The sequence below is a fragment of the Platalea leucorodia genome (genome assembly GCF_965183815.1).
Source record: "Platalea leucorodia genome assembly, chromosome: W".
NCBI lineage: Eukaryota > Metazoa > Chordata > Aves > Pelecaniformes > Threskiornithidae > Platalea > Platalea leucorodia.
Genome location: NC_138859.1, coordinates 16,212,767 through 16,230,368, shown reverse-complemented (window position 1 = coordinate 16,230,368; position 17,602 = coordinate 16,212,767). Strand labels below are relative to the sequence as shown.

Sequence of the window (17,602 nt, the reverse complement as noted above, 5' to 3'; positions counted from 1 at the left end):
GGGAGCAGGAGGATGAGGCTGGGAGCCCTGGCAGGGGAGTCCACGGGGGATGTGGGGGCCACCGAGAACCATGTGGGACCAGGGAGTAAAACTTCATTTCTGTCCTTTCATCACCCCCATGGCTGGGGGTGTCTCTTGGGGTCTCCTAAAAAGGCAGCCCACAGGACATGAGACGATGTAAGCAGTCTGCTTGCTTAATTGTGGAACAGAAGCAGAAAGCAAACCCACAGGGTTTACAGGAAGCCAGCACCTACAGTGCTATCGCCGCTGCCCTACCCCCAAGCTGCACTTGTCAGGTGCCCTAAACATCCCCCATCCTGGCCCCACTTCCCTTATGGCCCTGTCCTTGATCCTTCAGCAGCTGTCCTGCTCCCCCGCAGGAACAGCCCACCCTGGCCTGATCCTGCCCTGACGTTCACTAACCTTTTGCTCTCGCCTGGTAAGTGTGACTGGGGCTCCCCACCTCCAGCCTGCAATGCCCTGGGGGTTTCCTATTGCTGTTGGTGGTACTGCAAACTGGTCCAAAAACTTTCTAACACCAATTTGGCATTTAGAAAGTAGGCATTCTTTATTGCAGCGCTGGATGCACAGGGGATATCTCCACCTAGTGTGCATGCCGTAGGTCATGCCAGCAAAGTATTTATCAAACTTAAAACATACATATTCATTAATTTTCCGAGAAAAGTCATTCATATTACAATTATTTCCCAGAAATCATTAATATATTTCCCCTCCCACCAGAGCATGCGCTTTTTAATTCTGGGGATTCTTTCGGGGGTCCTTGGTGGCTGTTATCCTCAAATTCGAGCTGTCCGCTTGTTGACGTCATTGATTTTTTCCCCCTAATCATGCTGATTTGGCTGTTCTCTTTTGTTAAGAACACAGCTGACACTCCTCAATGTCCAGGGAGTTTCTTGTTTTATGTTCAGACTCCCCATTATCTTCATTCTGAGCTCACTCTTTCATTCAGATATTCCTTCTTAGCTTACAGGCCTCTCCTCTGTCCTTGGTTTCTGTCGGTTTTTGGTGATTAACTTCTTCCTAGCTCTACTCTGTCCTTGGTAGCTGTCAGTCGTTGGTGATTAACTTCTTCTAAGCAGTCCTTGGTGATTAACATTTTTCTGAATCCCACATGTAACATTGGGGCAGGTTCGCTTCCTTCATCTGCTGAATCCCTGGAGATGCTGCAGAACACCACCTGTTCCCGCACACATACCCTTGCCCTGCCCTCAGGACTCCCCGTCCTTCTGTCCATCCCCTGCAATGACCAGGGGGTGGTTTGGGGTTCAGGAGCTCCTGCAGGGCAGGGGTGAAGCCCGGGCACAGCCCTCAGCCAGAGGCTGCCAGGACCCAGGCCAGGGACCCCCAGGCTGGGCCATGTCAGAGGGCAGCTCCAGTCATCCCGGTCTGCATCCCCGTGCCCGTCCCCATCCCATCCCCATGCCCATGCACGTCCCCGTCCCTGTCCCTCCCGCCGGTGCCGGCCGGGACTTTCCGGGAAGACAGCGGCGAGGCCGAGCCGGGCTATAAAGGGGCGGGCGGCCCCAGCACGGTGCGCTCCAGTCTCGCCGCTACAGCCCGATGAGACACGGCCTCCTCTCCGCCCTCGCCCTGCCCGTCGGGGCGGCCCCAGGTGGAAGCGGGGACACGCGTGGGAGCGCCTGCTGCGGGTGGCTGCTGGGAGACGCGCGTGGGAAACTCGGCCCCGGGGGAGGCTGCATGGGGGCACACGTGGGGATCCCGGTGTCCGGGGAGGGACACGCTTGGGAGACCCACCCCGGGGGGGCACATGTGGGAGCTGCAGCGCTTGGGGGGGAGGGACACGCGTGGAGGACACACCCGCGGGGGGAGTTCCTGGCAGCAGGGGGACCCTCTGCTCCAGGGGGTACATTGACTGGAGCTCCTGCCGAGGGGGGTGCTCCGAGGGGGAGGGATGCTCCGGGGTTGTCCGTGTCCCTGGGAGGGACGTGCATGGAGATCCCTTCCCTGGTGCAAGGGGGCATGCATGTGAGGACCCCCGACCCGGGGGACATGCAGGGGAATTGTGGCAGGGGTAATCTGGGGACCCTGCCCCAGAGGGATGGCTTGCTCCTGCCTAGGGAGGTGCAGTGTGGGAGGGGACAGAGAGTGCTTGGAGCCGGAGCTGGAGCCTTGCAGGTGGGCTACTGCAGGGCACTGGCTGTGCCACCTCCTTGGCTATGCAGGAGCCTACCATAGACCTGAGGGCTCTGCCTGTCCCGGTGGGCTCTCCACTGGTACCATGCACTGGTGCTAAGCACAGCACATGTCCCCACAGGCATGGGCAGACATGTCCTGGGGTCACAGCTCACCTGGCAGGGCTGGAGTGGGGGTCCTGCCTGTGTTCCTTCCTGTCTGGGGCTCCTGCCTTTAGCTTTTTCTCTTCACCTCTCCCCTTCTGCTTGGCTTACTCCAGCTTTTGGCCCTCCTGATGTGGCTGAGATGGCGTTGACTTTATAAATCATGTCATGTCTCTCAAAAACGAGTGCCTGAGCACTCACAGGGCTCTAGAGAAACCCTGCTGTGCTGCTGCCCGGAGCTTGCCCCTGTGTTTCATTTCTTTTCCAAGCTCCTCTGCCAGGCAGCCAAGATCCCTGGGGGGGCAGGGCAGGAAGGTCGGTGCAAAGGAGGCAAAGATGACCAACACCAAGTGGCAGCCAGGCTGCGAGCAGAAATGTCCTGCAAGGAACGGCAAGGTGAGTGCCGGCACCCCATGGGCATTGGGGGGCGCGCAGGCAGGGGGCTCAGCCCACAGGGCAGAGGTAGGCACTGTGTGCAGGCAGCCCCTGGGAACACGCCCGCTTGTTCCCTGGCAGTGCAACCTGACTGGCTGGTGGGAGAACGAGCTGGGCTCCAGGATGCATGTGTCCGCGGTTGACAGCCAGGTTGACTTCTCCGGCAAGTACCACACCGCCGTGTCAAGTGCCCAGAAACCCATTGAGCCATCCCCCCTCATCAGCTCCCAGCACTTAGATGAGGACAGGCAGTGCACCTTCAGCTTCACCATCAACTGGAAGAAGTTTTCTGGTCAGTAGCTGCAGTGGCAGCCATGCCCGGATGGGGCAGGGGATGGGAAGGGGAGGTTAGGCAGGTCCCAGCACCCACCCCACATCCCTCCATCCCCTCCTCTCCTGTCCCCAGTCTATCCTTCCCCAACCTCTCCCTGCTCTGGCCGGTGTCTGCAGACAGCAGGAGACCTCCTAAAACACTGTTCAGGCATTGAAAGTTGCTTTGACAGCATCTCTGCCATAGAGTGTTTCCCTGCAACCATTGGGACCCACCCGGGCTCCGTGAGCATTAAACCCGCTGGTGCTTGTGAAGCCCCAAAAGCAGCCAGGACCCCACTGGGATGCTAATGGCCACCACTCTCCCAGACTCCACAGCCGTCTTCATGAGCCAGTGCTTCACTGGGGCTGGCGGGGAGGAGGTCCTGCAGACCATCTGGCTGCTGCGGGAGAAGGTTGACTCCCTGCCCAGCGAATGGAAAGCCACCAGGTGAGCCACGAGACCCCTGGCCTGGCTGGGACACATGCCCCTCTGCTGGCCAGGCACCGATAGGCTTCTGCTTCCCTGCAGGACCGGCTGCAACATCTTCACTCAGATGGGCTGAAGAGACGAAGGAGAAGCCTCTCGCCCTCCATTTAAGCATTTATTGCTCTCGCAACCCAGTGGAAGGCAGAGCAATTGCCGGCTCCCCGGCTCCAACCAGGCTTGGGGAACTGGGGGACCCCTCAGTAGCATCAGTGTGTACCAGCATCAGGGCTGTTATCAGCTCTAGAGGAAGATGCCCCCAAAAACCAAATAAAGTATTTTTTCTTTAAACCCAACCTTGTACAGTCTGCGGATATGTCCTGGGGAAGCTGGGCTAAAGCACTGCGGTGGGTGCGGGGCAAAGCTCTCACCCCGTTACGCTGGGAAGAGACTGGCCCTGAGAAAGCCCCTTTTCCAGCCCAAAGGGGCTTTGCAGCTGCTGCAGATCACTGCAGGTTGCCAAAGAGAGAAGGGCAACCAGTGTGAGTAAGGTAAAGACTAGGAAAGGTCTTTGGGAAGCCAGCACAGAGGAGAAGACGGTCTCTACACAGGCACACTTGCTGTCTGGTTTCTCCTGCCAGGTGCTCCTGCCCCAAGAAAGTCCGACTTTATTTTCAGTACAGATTAGCTGCTAGTGCCAAACAAAGAGGCTCCAGCTCAGGACATGGTGTCAGGCTCCAGCCAACCCTAATTCCTGCTGGGGAGGATAGATTCCCTCCCCTCTGGGGGATCCCGCTCCCAAAGGGGCTCCCTCCTCCTGCCAGGCAGAAGCCTGGGGCTCTGCATCTGAGAGATGGGGGGGGGGGCAGGGATGGCACATCCCCAAAGTGACCCTCCGACACTAAGCGCGGGTCAGCGCTGGCTCTTCCCTGCTCCATGCTGGGTGACCGTGATGGGAGGGTGAGCTGGGGGGCCCTTCTGCACCCCGAAAAGCTGGCTGGGAGCCCCCCCAGCTCTGAGGCAGCCCTCGGGCAGGCAGGTGCGGGGTCCCAGCTGTGCCTGAGCTCCTGGCGAACAGCAAGGGCTGCTCCATGCTGGCAGCACAGCGCTGGTAGCTGCAGCACATCCAGCTCCAAACCTCTTCCTAGGGAAATATGTGTGATTTACTGGAAAGGGGAAGCCCAGCAAATCCAGCCCCAAACCCCTGCCTGCCGGACTTTGTAAAGGGCAGCTTACTGTAAATGGGCAGCACTGGTGCTGCCTGAGTTGCCCCTCCCAGCCAAAACGAATGATTTCCAGGAAACTCAGCTCTGGGTCTGAATCTGAAACTTGGTCCTTGAGCTGCCCGGTCCCAAAATAACCCTGGACGGTGCTGCATGCCCCATGCTGGCATCCTGCCTGGGATTTGGGCAGCCCAAAGGCAGGAGTGGGCTGGTGGGGCTGCCACCTCCCACTGCTCCCCTGGCTTTCCTGCAGTGGATGCTGTGGGAGAGCTTTGCTAACAGCATCCATGACTTTAGCAAGTTTTCCACCTGCTCTTTGTGTTGGCCCACCTTGTTGCAGATTTGCGCATAGCTTGCTTTTCACATTTTCTCTTGTTGTAGGAATTATACAGCCACTACCTAGACCATGGTAGGAATTATGCCACTGCCACCTAGACCGTGGTAGGAATTAAGCGGGTGCCACCTCAACAGGGCTCATCCCTAGGTTCCGCTTTAATAAAAGAATCAGAGTTCCTTCTTCTGCTATGTTTAATAGCCAATAGTAGCTACAGCTCGAGCTGGGTGCCTCTCAAGAGGGACCCCGCCTGTCAATTGTTACCGGATTTTATAGTCTCTATAGGTCGCTTGATTTCCTGATGGCACTTCTGCTCATCCAATCCTGTTCGCGGAGTCTGAGGTCTTCTCTTCTTCTGATTTGCTCTCACAGCCTTCAGGCACCCTTTTTGTCTGTGTCTTGAGACATTTCCTTATCTTTTGTTACAGAATAACCTGTACTTAAAGTTTTACTTATACTTTCTTACCTACTGGTTACATTTCCATAGATAAAAACAAAGGTTAAAGTTGTCGTGGTTCAACCCCAGCCAGCAACTAAGCACCACACAGCCGCTCACTCACTCCTCCCTGGTGGGATGGGGGAGAGAATCAGAAGAGTAAAAGTGAGAAAACTCATGGGTTGAGATAAAGACAGTTTAATAGGTAAAGCAAAAGCCGCGCGCACAAGCAAAGCAAAGCAAGGAATTAATTCACTACTTCCCATTGGCAGGCAGGTGTTCAGCCATCCCCAGGAAAGCAGGGCTCCATCACACGTAACGGTTACTTGGGAAGACAAACGCTATCATGCCCAGTGTCCCCCCCTTCCTCCTTCTTCCCCCAGCTTATATACTGAGCATGATGTCATATGGTATGGAATAGCCCTTGGGCCAGTCTGGGTCAGCTGTCCTGGCTGTGCCCCCTCCCAGCTTCTTATGCACCTGGCAGAGCATGGGAAGCTGAAAAGTCCTTGACTAGTGTAAACTCTGCTCAGCAAAAACCAAAACATCAGTGTGCTATGGACATTATTCTCATCCTAAATCCAAAACACAGCACTATACCAGCTACTAGGAAGAAAATTAACTCTATCCCAGCTGAAACCAGGACAAAGTACAATTCATATGGCCTAAGGCTTCATTTACTTTAGTCACTAGCGCTAAGCTCTGGCACAAATTAGTCTCTCACTACACTCTCTTGGGTGCATCTTCCTGTTCTGGAGCGATGCTGTTGTTTCCTTCTTGGTGTCTCCCTGGAATTTCTCCAGCTTTTTCAGTTCCTTTACAGCCTTTCTAAGTAGAGTGCCTTTACATCAGCCCTCTGCTACAGGATCCCTCGGTCTGTGCAGCCTTTTACCTGCTTTTGAAGAACCTGGGGATTAGGAAAGAGGGCAGCAGAGGGGCCACGGGACTGTGCTCTCACCCCGAAGCATGGCCAGCTCAGTGGTGGGGCATCCTGCTAAGCCTGCAGCTTTACTACACGTGTCCTCCTGACTTTATTATTGCCTTCATGTCAACATTTCCCCGGGGCAGGGCTCCCAGGAGGCTCTGCAGCAGTCCTGAGACGCTCCAGCAAGGTGGCAACGCTGACTGTGGTTTGAGCGGTCTGCAAACCCCCATGGGCAGCCACAGTGCCAGTGAGAAATGCAGTGGGCACAGGCTGGTAGAGCTGTTTGCAAGGCCAGTCCCTATATGAGGGCACCCAGCAAGGCTGTGACACACTTAGCATCTCAGTTTTGGGGTGATAGGATGTGGTGTGCCGGGGGTGATTGTGCAGGTCTGGGGGGGCTGTGGCTGAGGATGCTTCCCCGTGGATGTTGGGCATCCATCAGCACTGGGTTTTACCCAGCTGCAAGACCTGCTCACAGTGCTTTGCACGCTGCTCATGTCTGCTGTGCCTCTCTGAGCTACAAACCCAGTGCTATTTGCCTCCTTCCAGCTTGGGCTCATCAGCACAGCAAAGCTGAGCAGCAGGGTCCCCTTCAGCCCTACTGCAGACTTCCCTCTGGGAGGAAAACCAGCCGTTGCTCCTGCATGGCAGGCCTTGGTCATGGTTGTTTACACACTGTGAACACCTTTGGAAACACAGGGAGCTGGAGGAAGAAGGAAGCACTTTGCAATCACACGCAGTGGATTGCTGCTGCGGTGTCTGTTGCACAGGTGCTCACAGATAGTGTATTGGTTAAAAAAAGAAAATCTAATTTATTGGGATCTTGGCATGGGGTAATGCTCATGTAGGGGATCAGTCAGTCACTCTCCGGATGGAGAAGGAGTCTCTGTTGCAGGGGTCCTTGCAGCAGCACATCCAGCAGGGTCAGATGAGACTCCCTGAACCACTCCCTGTTCAGCTCTTGTCCGGCTGTTGGCCATGCTCCAGTGCACGCATGATCCATCGCTACTGCTTGTCTCAGCTACATGGGAAACAGCACTTACATGTCTTAACTGCATGCAGAAGACTGTCCTATGTGGCCATTTGTGCAGGGACTGTTCCTAACAACTGTTTACAAATGTCTCATCACTGAACATCTCAGTGTCCAATGTCTCAGTGCCCAACATCTGTCTCAATCCAGCTGTTGTTCCACCTAAGCAGATGGAGCTGGGGAGTTCCTGGGTGGCTCAGGGACTCCACGGCTGGTCAGTACCAAGCCATGCTGCAGTGACGACAAAAGAATAAATCTGATTTTCAAGCCTATAACTTCACTTATAAATGAAGTCCAGTAGCTTCTGCCCCCTCCGCCATGTCTGTGTGGTCATCACTCCTGCCAGCCCCCCAGTCGAGACCTGTCGTGGCTTAACCCCAGCTATTGACTAAGCACCACACAGCCGCTCACTCACTCCCCCCCGGTGGGATGGGGGAGAGAATCAGAAGAGCAAAAGTGAGAAAACTCATGGGTTGAGATAAAGACAGTTCAATAGGTAAAGCAAAAGCCGTGCACACGAGCAAAGCAAAACAAGGAATTCATTCACTACTTCCCATAGGCAGGCAGGTTTTCAGCCATCCCCAGGAAAGCAGGGCTCCATTGATACAAAGATCATTGTTCTCCGAACCCCCTTGCTTTCTAACTTTCCTCACCGAGGTGGGAAGCTAGGTGCGGCTGGGTAAGGAAACCGATGTAATGAAATTCAGTAACAACGGAGTGTTATTAAGCAAGCATTTTATTGCAGTGCTGGGCAGCACTGGGGATTCGCCACCATGAGTGCTCCACCGATTTGGTAGACTTTCAGAGATTATATACTATAAAGTCCTACATATTCACAGGATTTCGGAGAAATTCATTTACATAAACATGAGATCTCCTGGAACTTATTAATATATGCAAATGTATGAACTGCATGCGCAGTCATCTTCCTTGGTGGTTTTTGGGTGGTCGTCAGGGTCTTCAGATGAAGGCTCATAGTCTTCTTCACTGTGTTCGCTGACTGACCTTTGCTTCAGTTCTGGGACCATGTCCTTCAAGGCTGTTGTCGTCATTCTTTTGTGACTTCCTATCTTCCGTGCATTTGTTCTCCCAAGGCCCAGTTGTCTGAGATGGGATTATCCCGGAGCCCCCTTATTTTACAACCATTCTAACTACTCCCTAAATCACAAAGGCCTTTCTTTTGTTTAGTTACAAAACTAACCTCGAGGAGGACTGGAAAGCCACGAGGTAGCAGAGGGATGTAGTGGGCAGCAGCCCCACAGAGGGGGCCTCCCCAGGACCCCTGAGGATGAGCATGCCCCTGAGCAAAGGGACCACCTCTGGTAATCCCCCCAGCATGGGTTTGCAGCGGGGATGCCAATGCCTCCTGGGCAAGGGGCTTGCCCTGGACGGGGGCAACTGGCAGCTGCTTGGAGCAAGTTGAGGGGCATTTAGGGCCACCCCTGAGTGGGTCATGTCTGCAGGTCATCCCATGGGAACTCTCTGCTTCCCCGCAGGGTGGGCAGAAATGTCTTCACACGCAAACGCACCCTGGAAGGAAAGATCCTGCTGAGCTTGTCCCCATCCTGTGAGGACGCAGCTTTACCCACCCTGTGACGGCACACTTTGGCTGCAACCTGGCCCCCCAAGGCAAGCAAAATAAGCCTCTCACGTAAAAAAAAAAAAAAAAAGTAAATATCATGTCAGCTGTGGTTGTGTTTTTTAAAAATCTGCCCTCGCTCCCCCTCTGAGGCAGCTTCTGTCCCCACAGGTCCCCCTGCAGAGGGAAGGGCTCATTGCTATCTGCTGGCCACAACTGCCCTTCCCTGGGGACATCTGGATTCCCCCCCCCCCCGATTACCCGATTACCCTCATCCAGCTCCCTGGGCTCATTTCCTACTTTATCCTAATCTGAACTTCCAACCTGTGACATCACTCCACACCTGCCCGCCAGTGGCAGAGGTGACATCGGCATTCTGAATCTAGCTGCCTGCCTCGTGGTGCCTTCATACCCATCCCCGCCAGATGCCTTTCCAGCCCCAGGACTCCCTGTAGAGTTGGGTGATGGAGGTAATGGTATCGATAGATGTGAGATGTTAGTAAAGTGCTTCCTTTGTGCTGCACGGCACCCTAAGTAAAACATGCACAGTCAAAGCCCCCATCCTGTCCTATCCCATCCATCCCATCCCTCTGGGTTACAACTAGGCATTTTACCCTTCTCTGCTACTGCGTTTCAGCAGTGCCACTCAATCTGCTCCTGCAGACACCTGCCAAGCTTGCGCTTTTGACACAAGGTTTTTGGCAGGTCCATGGGTGAACCCGAAGGCTCTTGCAGAAGCGTTACAAATATAACCCAGCAGCAGGGATGCTGGCACATAAGCCATACAGTCCATCCAGCCTGGCCCAGCCCCAGCAAGGCCAGTGCACACTGCCGTGTGTGACGTGGAGCGGTGGCTGCCACCTCCCTGGCACCTCAAACGGGGCAGCTTGTCCCTGCCAAACAGCACAGAAAGGCAGGGGCTGGTGTCAGGCCAAAAGGATGGAGCATGGCATCCAGGGCAAGGGCAAGGGCAAGAGAGCCACCAGGGGGGATTTCTCAGGCCTCTGTGAAAAGCCTGTGAGTTTGTGACTGTGTAAAAGGCAACAAGGAGGAGCGATGTGTTAGGAGAGGAATGGTTTCCACTCACCCCAGCCTTCAGGGCCACCTGGACCAGAGGGAGAGGCGGTGAACAGCAGCAGCAGTGGGGCCCCAGGGTGTGCTGGGGCTCGTGGCAACCACTGAGTGGCTCCACCACCCCCAGTACACACACCACAGCCCTGGTGCCATCCAGTGCCACAGACACTGCTGTCCCGGTATTTAGGCACCTGAATCCCACCTTAATTTTCGGTTGCCCACAGCCCCATGCCTGCTCTGGGCACTGCAGGGAGCAGAGCAGCAGCTCGGGTGCACAGGGACAGTGCACACCCTGTTGTGCACATCCAAAGCCCCTAAGAGCAGCGATGCAAACACAAGGAAGGTTAGTGCGTTTAGTAAACAGACTTGGTTGGACCCCAGTGTCCTGCTGCAGTTACTTCTTCCTCTAACTCCTGTAAAAGCAAACGTAGCAAAATTAGCAGCCAATATGCAGAAGATGCTGGGGAAATGTTATTGCTGCTAAAGCAGAAGGCAGGGCGAGCCTTCCCTCCTGCGCAGCACTGCAGCTTGCCTCTGCCAGGGATGCCCCGGCACCACATGGGTGACACCCTGGCCAGGCAGTGACACCAGCAAAGCAGGGAGCAGTTAAATGTTTAAACAGGTAATAATTTCCAGCCTGCATGCACAGGAGACAAATTCCCAAAGGCGGCAGCTGATGCTTTCCAGGCTGCTATTAGGGCCTTAAAAACACCCCACTGCCCCTGCCTCTCTCCACAGATGTGCTCATCCCCACATTCCTCCAGCACTGCCTGCGTCACACAGACCTCCTCACCTCGCCTGTCCTTAAGAGACTGAAGTGTTAAGACCAATTGTCTCAAAGCTTGCTCGTGTGTGTTTACCTGATAAGACCAGACAGCAGATCACTCTGTGTGTTTATCTGATAAGACCCGAGGGCAGGCCATTCTTTGGCTTATCAGGCACCACCAAGAATAGGACACCAACTGGTATCCGGGCCAGGCCGCTTGCCCACCAACAATATATATTGTGTGATTGGATGTGCATGTGTTGGGTACGTGCTGTTGCCCTGGGTAACCAAACGGAAACGAGAGGGCAAACTCCCTCTCCAACACTGGGTAAAAGACGGCACAACGAAACCTGAGTGTGACCATCCACCACCAAAAACTGAAGACCTGATACAAAAATTCACGGATGCTTCTCCTCACAGTCCGAATCTCCCCAAGGGAGAAACGGAGTATTCAGAGAGTCCCTGAAATGAAACTCAATAGTAACGAAGTCACTATTAAGCAGGTATCCTTTATTGCAGCGCTGGGCAGCACTGGGGATTCTCCACCATAAGTGCTCCACCGATTTGGTAGACTTTCAGAGATTATAGACTATAAAATCCTACATATTCACAGAATTTCTGAGAATTCATCTACATAATGAGATTCATTTACAACATGAGATTTCCTGGAATTTATTAACATATGCAAATGTCCGATCCGCATGTGCAGTCATCTCCCATGGTGGTCTTCAGGTGGTCTTTGGGGGTCTTCAGATGAAGGCTTGTAGTCTTCTTCACTGTGTTCGCTGATTGACCTTTGCTTCTGCGCAAACTCAGTCCTAGGATCACGTAAAGGGTGTCCTTCAAGGCTGTTGTAGTCCTTCTTTTGTGACTTCCTATCTTCCGTGCATTTGTTCTCCCAAGGCCCAGTTGTCTGAGATGGGATTATCCCGGAGCCCCCTTATTTTACAACCATTCTAACTACTCCCTAAATCACAAAGGCCTTTCTTTTGTTTAGTTAAGTGACTAAAATATTTACAATATCCTCCTTGCCCCTAGGCTTTAATTCTTTCAGGAGGCATTTTGATGCAGTGGCTTTGTCTATCTTGGCTTTAATCCTTTCATTCCCCCCTTTTCTTTAAACTTTGTAAATTTCTTTACAAAGGTCTTAAGTTTTCATATTTTATCACCTTAGGCAAGGCCCAAACTCTCATAGCCAATTTCTTCAGCTTATACCACAAAAGGCAATTGACAACTGTTAGTATAATAACAAACACCAATAATATCAAGAGTGGGTGGGCTAGAACATTCAAAAGTTTTCTCTGCAGAGGGTGAGTATCCCAAAAGAGATCCCACCAATGATGGGCGGTATCATCTTTAATTTGACTAGACAGTCCAACAAGTTTGTCCTTAGTTATTACTGTTTTGATGATGGACTCAGCTAGTGTCTTATTTCGTTTCTTTAAATGTTCTCTGAGTTCCTGAGATTGGTTCAAGATTTTGTTTAATTTTTCCAGAGATATGCTGGCACGACCTGTATTTAAGCTCTCATAATGCCAAAACATTGCCACTTGTTCTTCTGTATATGCGAAAAATGAATATGTTTCTCCATGCCAAGCTAAATGGGTTATATTCTTAAGACATCCTATAAAGGGAGTGATTAGGTGATATTCTTCAAGTACCGATCGGTTGTTAGTCACTAAACACACGTCTGGCATTAATTTCTACAAACATTTCAAACACATCAGGAGACAGGATTATCCATTTCCAACTGTTAACAGAATGTTCTAATAAGCATGGTTCATATAATTGAGATTGTTGTCCACATAAGTAAATCATATGTTCATCTCAGGTAGTAGCAAAGATTTTTCAGGAATTATACTTAATACCTCACCTTGTTCCGCAGCTCATCTTGCCTCGTAATCAGCCCATTTATTTCCCACTTCCCTGACAGTGTTACCTTTCTGATGCCCTTTGCAGTGCATAATCGCCACTGCTGACAGAAGTTGTACAGCATCTAAAAGTCGCAAAATTATATCAGCATGTTTTATACCTTTCCCTTGAGCAGTCAAGAGTCCTCGTTCTTTCCAAATTGCTCCATGGGCATGGACTACACCAAAGGCATACTTTGAATCTGTTCGCAGTCCTTTGGCAAGCTCCAATGCCCTCACTAGAGCAATTATTTCAGCTCGTTGTGCAGATGTGTCCTTAGGGAGTGACTTTGCTTCCACCAGTTGGTCTGTGGTGGTCACAGCCTATCCCGCCATTTGAATTCCATTCTTTACAAAACTGCTCCCATCAGTATACCACGTGTGGTCGGCTTCCTCCAGCGGCTCCTCCTTCAAGTCTGGTCTGCTTGTATCTTTTACCGTGGTTGGTTCTGGGGTCCTGCAGATGGTTTCCTTTCGGTCATTCCCGAGCTGTCTGTGTCCCTTAGAAATCACGAATCCCAGGTATATTATTTCTTTTTTCAAGAGCTGTGCTTTCTGTAATGAGACTCAGTAACCACTTAGTCCGAGAAAATTTAACAAACTCATAGTCCATTCCTTGCATTCTTCATCCTTTTCTGTGGCTATCAAAATATCATCCACATATTGCAAAAGAATCCCATTTCCTGGGGGCCTCTCCCAGGTCTCTAATTCCTTAGCTAATTGATTTCCAAAAATGGTAGGGCTGTTTCTAAATCCTTGGGGTAACACTGTCCAGGTCAGTTGGGTTTTTTGTCCTGTATCAGGGTTTTCCCATTCAAAGGCAAATAAATTGCAGCTTTCTGGAGCCAAGGTAAGGCAAAAGAATGCATCCTTTAAATCTAATACAGTAAACCATTCATAGGTTTCCTTTAAACCAGTCAGCAGAGTATATGGGTTTGCCACTACCGGATACAAATCTTCAACTATTTGAGTTATTGCCCGCAAATCTTGCGCCAATCAATAAATTTTGCCATCAGGCTTTTTGACAGGCAGAATAGGAGTGTTATATTCTGAAGAGCATTCAATTAATAGTCCAAATTTTATAAACTCTTCTATAATACTTCTTACCCCTCCCCTATCTTCCAATTTCAAGGGGTATTGTTTTACCTTAACAGGTCGTGCCCCTTCTTTGAGTTTAACAACAACCAATTCAGCATTTTTAGCCTTTCCCGGTATTCCTGAGGCCCACGCTCCTGGGTATACCTGGTCTTTTATTTCTTGTATAATTTCTTCTTCTCCAATTTGGGGTTCAGTAAGAACCAAGCTTAAAATTCCAATGTGATTTTTGTCTGGTATTTTAAATTCAATTTCCCCATTTCTGAATTTTATTCCGGGATTTAGTTGTTCTAATAGGTCCCTTCCCAGTAATGGTCTAGGAGTCTCAGGCAGGTAGAGAAATTCGTGAATCCCCACACTCTTCCCAAGTCTAAATTTTAATGGTTTCAAGAAAAAAAGCTTTTTCAACCTGCCCAGTTGCTCCCACAACATTAACATTTTGTTTACTTGTAGGTAACAAGGTTTGATTCAAAACAGAGAATGTGGCTAACGCAGCCACTATCTCCTTTCCCAGTTTCCTTCTGTCCTCCCCCTCCCCATTCCGATATACTCTCCACGCTTCCTCCAGCAACTTTTCTAAATTCCTTATATCTGGTTCCCTAAGTAAGTTTCTGAAGTTTCTTTCTGGTATCATTAGCGGATTGTCCCAGAAACAGAGATACCAACTGCTGTGTGGCAGCTTCTGACTCCAGTTCCATAGTAGTAAATCTTCTCACAGCAGCCTGTAAGCGATCTAAAAACTCCGTGGGCGTTTCAGTCTGCCCCTGCTTGATAGCATACAGAGCAGACCAGTTAACTGCCTTTGGGATCGCATGTTCTATTCCCAATTTGATCCAGGTTTGGTATCGTTGCAACAAACGGTACTGAGCTGGATCATTAGGGTCCCAAACCGGGTCCCTGGAGGGCACAGGATCTTCGGCTGTGCCGTGTAACACTCGTCCCTCAATCTATGTTTCTACATGAGCTCGGGCTGCCTTTAATACAAGCTGCTTCTCAGTTTCAGTCATAGCATCTAGCATAAGATCCATATCTTTCCAATCCAGGTCCAAATTCTTAGTAATCCACTCAAACCTTTTCGCAACCCCACTTGGGTCCTCCCTGTACCCCTTGACTGCATCCCTCCACTTATCCACATCATCCCTCTGGAAAGGCACCCTTATTACCGTGGGTCCCCCAGGGCCCATTGCCTGCCTTAAAGGCACCTCTATAATAGGTCTCATTTTACTGTGGGTCCTGGTCATAATTGGAGTATGTCTCGGGGAAATAGAGGGTCCCGCGTCTCCTTCCGAAACCTCCTCCTCACTGTCTGGAACCGCTGGAGAGGTTTGAAGTTGAAGCTGGTCCCGGACCCGGGGGTGCCACATAGTCCTCTATCCTTTCTTCCGCCTTTCTGGGTTTCTCTTTCACCTTCAAACACCTCTGTCCAATACTACATACTACTATTTGTTCTCCCAAGGCCCCGTTGCCTGAGATGGGATTATCCTGGAGCCCCCTTATCTTACAACCATTTTAACTACTCCCTAAATCACAAAGGCCTTTCTTTTGTTTAGTTAAGTGACTAAGATATTTAAATATCCTCCTTGCCCCTAGGCTTTACTTCTTTCAGGAGGCATTTTGATGCAGTGGCTTTGTCTATCATCATCTTGGCTTTAACCCTTTCAGACCAACGGGACGCCGCTGGATCCATGGTGGTGACTATCCTTTGCTTATCTCTCTGAATGCTTGCTTAATTTCCTCCTAATATTTCCTGCCTTTCCTATGCTTTACTCTTTTATATTTACCCAATAAAACGTCTGATTGGCGGCATATGACCTCGTTTGTGTCTTAATTTCGCTCTTGGGATCATTACAAACCTTCCCCAAGCCTGACAATCAATCAGACTGGGACTTAACATTGTCCCAGGCACTCTGCCACCTGGCTGCCTGCCCCGCAGCTGCCAGCCCAGTGCCCACTGTGCTCCGGTTACAGCCCTATAAAGGGGGCCAGGGCACAGGGCTGGGAGGGAGCTGTGCTGGGCATTTCGCAGCCCCACAGCCACGGGGAGTGGTGCTTTTGCCCTGGTCCTCGCCCTGGCAGCGTGCGTCCCCAGGTACGGGGATGGGTAGTGATGGGGATGTGGCGCTGGCACCCTGCTACACCCCAAAGGGCGCGGCTGGGGGCTGTGGTGCTCGGCAGGGAGCTGGGGCTGGGCTGCTGGAGCTGGTGGGACCAGCACTACATGATGCCAGGGGAAGCTGCAGAGAGGCCAGGAGGGAGGGACCACTTGTGCAAGGATGCTTCTTGCTGTGAGAATCTGCCCAGAGACAGGCAAACAGAGCCATGCCCCAGAGAAACTCCATTTCCCACCAAGTGCGCAAAGCAAGCAGCGCATCCAGCTTTAGCATGGGGAAGGCCCACTCTCCCCTGGATGGGAGCAGCAAACAGCCCGGAGCAGCAGCTTAGCTGAAGGCACTTGGTGCCACGGGTGCAATGTCTGTGCCGAGGTGGCAATGCTGGTGGCACGAGCTTTGTACGGGGTCCACGGTGCGTCCCCCAGTGCTGCCCCAGGGCAGAGCCAGGGTGGTGGGATGGAAGCAGGGTGCCCCCCTGCCTGGCCAGGTACCCCGAGCCACAGCACTGGCCTTGCAGTACCTCCTCTCCGAGTCCTGGTGGAGTGACGCCAGCTGCCAGATGGTTGTGTCCATCCTCAGCAAGGATGGCAGCTTCTCCAGTTCCTACCTGCCAGGGCCTGCAGCCAGCAACCCCAAAATCCTCACCTCGCCACTGGAGGGGTCCCAGCAAGATGTGGGGCTGGTCTCACAGCCCACCTTCTTCACTGTGTGCTGGCAGCTCCGAGGTAGGTGGGAGGGGGCCATTGCCCTGCAGCAGGGACACCAGCGGGACCCAGGGGGGTGGCTTCATGCCTTGCCGCCCTGGTTCATGTCCCCTCGGACCCTTCCAGACTCAGAGAGAGACCAGACGACTGCCTTCCTGGGCCAGTGATATGTGGACACCACTGGGGAAGAGACCCTGCACACCCTGTGGCTCCTGCAAGAGGTGGCCGAGGGCCCTGACAAGGACTGGAAAGCCACCCGGTGAGTGCTGGGTCCCAGCCACTGCTGTACCAAGCTTTCCTGCACCCTGGGCTGGAGAGGGGAGAAATCCCATGGGATGAGACACAGTGGGACTGGGAGGGTGAAATGGGTTTGTCACTGGTGATGAACAGGGGCTAAGGAACATCCCTGTGACCTTGCCAGTTGCTGCATCCCAGGTGTGCCCCAGGGCTGGGTGAGCCCAGGATGGGGTCTGGCCCCAGCTGGACCCCCTGGGACTCCCCTCACACATAGCCCAGGGGGGAGAGAGCAGAGCATGATGCCAGCACCCAGAGCAGCCTCTGCCACAGGGTGCTGGAGCCCTGGGCATCCCGCTCAGCACCCAGCAAGGACATGGTGCCCCTCCCTCGGGTTTCCCCTCTGTACCCACCACCACAGCATAGGTGACCCCAGCTGAATGAACCACAGTGATTTGGGGTTTCCTGCAGGATTGGCACCAGCATTTTCACCCCAATAAAATAACAGCATGTGGGAAAATGCAGGAGGCACAGGCCAGGCCCACAAGGAGACAGTGATCCCCCTGGCCAGGCTCTGCCCATGCTGACGTGCTGTGTTTTGGCAGCTCTCAGCCCATGGGTTCATGTTTTCCCAGGCAAGTTCAGACTAGCATGAAGGCTGGACACCAGGCACAAAATAAAGGGTTTCTGTG

The 17,602-nt window shown here is 52.4% G+C and overlaps 1 protein-coding gene across 1 annotated transcript; it reads left to right on the top strand.

Moving 5' to 3' along the window:
• Nucleotides 1-2,654: 2,654 nt before the first annotated feature.
• Nucleotides 2,655-5,115, top strand: LOC309601784 (avidin-like; the record flags this gene model as incomplete). Its single annotated transcript, XM_082334911.1, has 4 exons — nt 2,655-2,714; nt 2,835-3,045; nt 3,393-3,513; nt 5,094-5,115. The coding sequence occupies 4 exons, from the start codon at nt 2,655-2,657 to the stop codon at nt 5,113-5,115; spliced, it is 414 nt and encodes a 137-aa protein (XP_082191037.1).
• Between the last annotated feature and the right edge of the window lie 12,487 nt (nt 5,116-17,602).